The sequence below is a fragment of the Octodon degus genome, unplaced genomic scaffold, assembly GCF_000260255.1.
Source record: "Octodon degus isolate 3935 unplaced genomic scaffold, OctDeg1.0 scaffold00001, whole genome shotgun sequence".
Lineage (NCBI taxonomy): Eukaryota > Metazoa > Chordata > Mammalia > Rodentia > Octodontidae > Octodon > Octodon degus.
Window position 1 is genome coordinate 3,678,795 of NW_004524577.1, and position 6,000 is coordinate 3,684,794.

General features: G+C 52.3%; 1 protein-coding gene across 9 annotated transcripts in view; it reads right to left on the bottom strand.

Annotated features, from left to right (window-relative positions):
• Arhgap17 (Rho GTPase activating protein 17) overlaps positions 1 to 6,000 on the bottom strand; it is an 81,252-nt gene that overhangs the window by 14,398 nt on the left and 60,854 nt on the right. For all 9 annotated transcript variants that reach the window (XR_002821145.1, XM_023715430.1, XM_023715624.1 and 6 more), the window contains 3 exons: positions 4,919 to 5,032; positions 1,385 to 1,476; positions 84 to 240 (listed from right to left, as the gene is read on the bottom strand). Coding sequence is in view for 8 of the 9 variants with exons in the window: in XM_023715430.1 (XP_023571198.1) it covers positions 84 to 240; positions 1,385 to 1,476; positions 4,919 to 5,032 (363 nt within the window). In the remaining variant the exon portion in view is untranslated. The remainder of the gene's footprint in view (positions 1 to 83; positions 241 to 1,384; positions 1,477 to 4,918; positions 5,033 to 6,000) is intronic.

The window sequence follows — 6,000 nt, forward strand, 5'->3', positions numbered from 1 at the left end:
GGACACTGAGCTGGAGCCAGACACCGTGGCTCACGTCCTTCTGCCCGACGCTGGCCGCCCCAGGAGCAGCAGCTCTAACTCACCTCTCTTTCTTCACCAGGTCTCCTTCCATCACTGCCATGCTGGCCGGCCGCTTCCTCTCCTGGGTCCCCGAGTCTACGTCATTTCCAGTGTGGGATGAGTGATTAGAATTGGGAGTGCCAAGTGGTACAAATGCTTCTGAGACATTAAACTCCACCTCTGTGAGAACAGTAAGTGCGTGGGACGTCAGCTGGGGGAGGGGTTGGAAGACACACGCTGGAAGGGGGCTCTCGCACGCTCTTCCACTGCAGGTGACCGACCTCACAAGGGGACCAAACACCCGTGGGAGGCCAAAAGAACCAGAGGCAGTGGAGGAGGCACAATTCAGAGCCCAGGGCGCACAGCCCTGCCCATGGGACACAGAAGCAGACGGCAGAGACTGCTTACTTGAATCACTGACAAGGGAGACATTCACACTTTGATATAAAACAGAGCAACAAGACAACATGAGGGCACACTTCCTGCAGCACTTCGCAGCTATCTCCTTGAAGGAGCAAGCTGGGAGAAGGCAGCCTGCACAGGAGACCTCGTCAATGGCAATGAACGTGAGAGTCGGGGCAATCAGTGGAGAATACGAGCAAGACCTGGCCTCAGAAAGCCTGCACTGCAGAGCGCACAGGACAGCCGAGCTGCGCAGGGGACGGAGGGGGGAACCCATGCAACACGTGTGAGCCAGCGTCCCAGAAGGAGGCCATGAGCACCCCCAGGGGTCCCAGGTGTGCAGCACACACACCTGGAAAACCTATCCCTGACAGAATGAAATCCTAGTGTGCTGATATAACTTATGCCTCTTCACAAGCTGCTCCCCGTCGATCTTCCCCCCGTACCTTCTAGAAAATCCCTGCGTATGCAGAGTAACCTGCTCTAACACGGAGCTCCTGGCTGGCTCCCTACTGCTAACACGTGAGTTCATACATGGCTCTGCACCCACCTGTCTCCCTCACCCACCACATGCCCTAAGTCATCTGCCTACGTGACTGCCTTCTCGCAGGGCCCAAGCTCCTGCTCAAGTCATCTGCTTACGCGACTGCCTTCTCCCAGGGCCCAAGCTCCTCCTCCCAGGACGGCAGCATGTCTTGCCAGCCACACACCGCAGTTCGTGGGGCCTCCATAGGCCGGCTGAATACGTGTTAGCACAATTAAGTAGATACAAAATGGGATGATTATGCCAAAATGCGCATGCAAATGAACAAGGGCCAGAGAGCAGTGTACCAGGTGGGGCCAATTGTGTGACCATTGACGGACCTCCTCCAGGGGACTGTCTCCCCAGCACTAGAGCAATCTGAACGTGGCACGCCCCTACCTTCAGGGAAGAACCAGTCGGCGTGCTGAATGATGGGCTCAAGGACTGCGACCACGTGCACCGAGGTGGCTGCCGCTATCTCAGCGAGGGTTCTGCAAAACAAGGGTGTGAACTTGGAGTGACTGAGCCTGGTGCCGGGGCGCGTGCCTGTGACCCTCCCGAGCTGAGGCAGCAGCACTGCTGCGAGGTGGAGGCCGGCCTGGGCCACCACAGGAGCTCAAGGCAGCCTCAACAAGGCAGACTACAGCAATTCCTGGCGCCCTGGTTGCCTCTAAGGCCCACAGGTTGTGGCAAGGCAACTCAATTCTTTTTTAAGGATAAAATACTTAAATGCAGATGGACAATGGACTGCACAAGACTGAAGTCCAGGCTGAGTCTGGCAGCAGTCGCCCAGGAAGGATGATCCTGCGCAGCCGTCACTCCCTCCTCTGCACTGCTCCCAACCGACCACACACAAGTACCCAGAGCTCCTCAATAGCACGTGACGTGTGCCCAAAGCTGGCTTTAAATTGGTTTGGAGTAAGGACTACATTTTTCTGCTAGAACCCCATCTGGTATCCGCCTTTGGGCCCAGTATCACCAGCACCAACTGTGTGCACAGCATAACCAAGCGCAGACACTGTCAACAGCATGCCTCCATAAACATGAGCCCTGCGTTCATTCACACCACTGTCACACGAGTTCTGGCCCCAAGGTGAGTGCTCAGAGGTTCAAGGTGCCTGATGGCACACCTGCACACTGAGCTCAACTGCCTTTTGGGCGTCAGACACCACACACGCGAACTCCTGCAAAGCAGCTGCTGTTTACTCAAGTTCCCACAGGTACGGCTCTTATCTCACTGGCTCCCCAGAGCCGTGTGCTCACTGTGGGGCTGTGGGCAACTGGCTCTTGTGTGCCAGCGTTCCTGCACGTGTGGCCTGGAGCTTATGCGTCTATGGGCAGATGTCCCTCCTAGCCCCTACGTCACTGAGTGCTGCTCCCTGCCATGCCACCCTACTTTGGATCCAGCCAACTATGGCCCGAAATCTCTACACGTTGTGAGCTAAAATAAACTTTCCCTTTTTTGTTTTTTGGTACCAGGAATCAAATTCAGGTCCTTATGCCTGCCAGGCAGGCTCTGTGCTGCTGAGCCACACCTGAGACCCAAACCTTTCCTCCTTAGCTTGTGCATGGTCGGGCGTTTCGTCCCAGTGACGAAAACGTCAGACACTTCCCAACGTTTGGGCTCTCACTGAGCTTACTGTCACGAGGCTTTCTTATGGACGATGACAAGGACCTCACAAGAACTTGACCTCAGTTTGCCGGCCTCAGACCAACCTTTTTTTTTCCTGTCATCACTCCGACTGTCTCTCACCAGAAAATTCTCTCCTCAGTTTTTTTGTTTTGTTGTTTTGGGCTGGGGAGATACCTCAGTGGCATAAGACCCTGCCTGGGAAGCACAGGGTCCTGAGTTAGATCCCCCACACCAAAAAAAAAAAAAAAAAAAAAAAAATCTTCGCCTTGTTCTGTTGGGTTTTGAGACAGGGCTTCCCTTCATAGTCCAGGCTGGCCTTGAGCCCATGGTGCAGCCCAGGCCTCAGCCTCACTCGAGTGCCAGGCTCACAGGCTTGCACCACCACGCCCAGCGGCGCACCACCTTCTAGCCACGGAGAAGGCCTGGCTAAGTCTCAGCTTAACTGCAAGTGGTCTGCAAGTTACCCCTGCCCCCTGGATTCTGACCAGGCATCACGCGTGGCACCCCGGTGGGCGGCAGGGGAACGCCGACCACGTTCTGTTCCAACCTTCCTGCTTAGAGAGACCTGCGTGCTGCTCTGCCAGAGCTCTCGTGTGTCCTGGAAGCTGCAAAGCAGCTCTTTCTGGGCCTACGAACTGTCTTTTGTTCAAGGTGCTTCTGACATGAAAGTTTCCAGCTGTTAGATAGCCAGCCCACCAATTTTAAAGTACTGGGTTTTGTTTTTTTTTTTTATTATGTGTTTTTATGCTTAGAAACCCTTTCCTACCCCAAACACCCGCCTGCTGTGCTCACGGCATCACTTTTTAAGTCCTCAGTCTGCAACTCATTTGCTGGAAGGTCTGATCTGTGCAGTGAGCTCTGCTCACCTGCTTATTTTCAGTTTGGCTTCATGATGGTGGATCTCTGTGAGCAACCTTAGAACTACTTTCTGAAACAAGGCCGGGCACAGAGAAGCGAGGGAATAGATGAAAGTCGGGCCAAGCAAGTCACCAGGTTCTAACGGAATGCGACTGGCTCACGATTTCCCAGAGGAGACAGGCAGGCCGTAAGGGGAGGCAGAGAAAGGCTCGTTAGGACCACGGCCAGCACCTGGGCTCCAGCACTTCCCTGCCTGTCACCCAAAGCAACCGGCTTGTCCTTTCTCAGATTCAGGATCCTAGCCTGCAAAAAGGAGAAGAGAAACGCAAAAGGCAGGACGACACCAGGCGCAGCGGCTGGCCACTTCCTGGGAGCCTTCCAGCTGATCCTCCCCCTTGCCCCTCTCCTCTCAGGGCCAACAAACTATCTGGAAAGTAAGCTGTGCCAGGAACTTGGACAGCTCCTTCGTGGCCTGAAGAAGTAAGCTCCAAACACTTCAGCAGGATATGTAAGCCCCTTTGTCATCTGGCTCTGACCTACCCAAACCAGTGTCAAGTGGCCCAAGATGGAGAGACGGCCCTCAACACCAGGAATCGAGCCCTTCACACTGCAACGCCTGGCACACGCAGGCGCCATCTGTGGGAAACTACTGCTTCACCCAGGCGAAGCCTGGGGCTGCTTCCCCTGCTGCCGTCTAGCTGATATCAGTGACACAGAAGGGACGCCAAGTACGGCACCCCAAGACGTGGCCCTGCAGCATACGTGTCAGTGTGAGGTCAAAGCATTTAAAGAGGAGCAGATACAAGAAGCGCACTCTGACCTTCGTTTTTCTTCTGGAAAGCAGGAGATAAACCCCCATGTGAAAAATGCCTCCCCCTAGCAAGAGGAAAAATATCAAGCATTTTTTATCACCCCCAACCGGGTGTTGAGGTCAAAGGCAATCTACACAAATAAACCTTGCTAACTTGATCCTTACCTTCCCAGCCTCGTCTCTATAATCAACAGCTCTACTTTTCGTCCAACCCAGTGTAAGAGCGGTCAGCCCTAACCGCTTCTCTAGGTCTTTGTTTTCCTAGGTATGCATGTCCTTGTAAAAGCCTGCATGCCTTCCCGTTGGCCTGCTTCATGTCGACTGTATTCCAGCACAGCCAGAGACCCTGCATGCGACGGCAGAGGTCCAGCCCTTAAAGGATCCCCCAGCACGCACACGCACACGCGCACGCATCTGTCTTCTCGCTGTACTGAAGCTACTGCTCAGGAGCAGGGAGCTCTCTGAAGACAGGCCCAAGGTCTGCGGCCTTTGTCTCCTGCATCTGCGACAGCACCCAGCTCACAAACGGGTCCTGAGGATGTGCACTGAATGGGAAAATCCATGACCCCATGACACGCACCTCAGCCCTGAACGGGCTTATTAGGCCCCCGCAGGTGGGACGGTGACTTACCCTTCATTTCTGGCCCATAACAAGTTCGGGCCTAACACAATCGCGATGTTGCTGGGAGTCATCTTATTAACGTCACTGGTCTGAGCGAGCTTTGCAAGGAACTTTATTAAATACCTATGAAATAAAAGGAACGGCATCGTCTCTGAAATAGCTGCAGCAATTTCAACTGTCCTCCGCTAAGTCTCCAGCTGCTCGGGTGCTAAGGGAGAGACACTAAACCGGAATCGGCTCTGGGAGAGCACTCTGCACATTTCTGGTGGACTGTTTCAGAAGCAGACTAATGAGAGCTGGGAAAGAGGAAACAGCTCGAGTACAAATCTCAATGACTGAGCCTCTCACCACTACAGGCTTCTCATCTATTTCTTCTCAAATCCTTTCTATTTCATCCCTAAACTAATTACAGTGTGATTAACAGTGGGCTCACTACATATTTAATACAATATCCTGCTTTAAAAGACTCAGCTACGTTGCTTAAAGGCAATTATGTGAAAATGCTTTATGCTGTAATGATGAAAATATTCAATTTACTTTACAGAGATATGTTCTTCTATGCAACTACAACAGTATAAAATAAAATACTAAGAACATAGCTATCAGTAGGAAGCTGATTTAAATAAATTACAATGTAAGGGGCCAGGGACATCGCTCAGCAGATTAAGCACTTGCCTAGCAAGTATAAGGTCTTGAGTTTGATACCCCGTAACAAAAATAAATAATAAATTTTAAAAAGGCAAAACCAAAAATAAATTACAGTATACCACACAGTGGAGTAGGATGCCTCACAATAAATTATTATACACTGATACAAGAAATCTCCAAGATGCATTAAGCACAGACAGTAAGATGTTAAGCAAAGGGAGCAAAAGAGAAAATGACACATATGTAACGCGTGCTACCATCGGGCCCAAAAGAAAGTTGGCAGCAAGAGAGAAAACACGTGTACGCACGTATGGGCGTGCATGCTCACGCAGTAGCTTCGTGGAGAGGATGCACAGGAGACTTAAACACTGACCGTACCTCGGGAGGACAGAGGTGGCTGGGAGCCGGGAAGGGAGCTATCAATGGACACATTTTGAACCCTT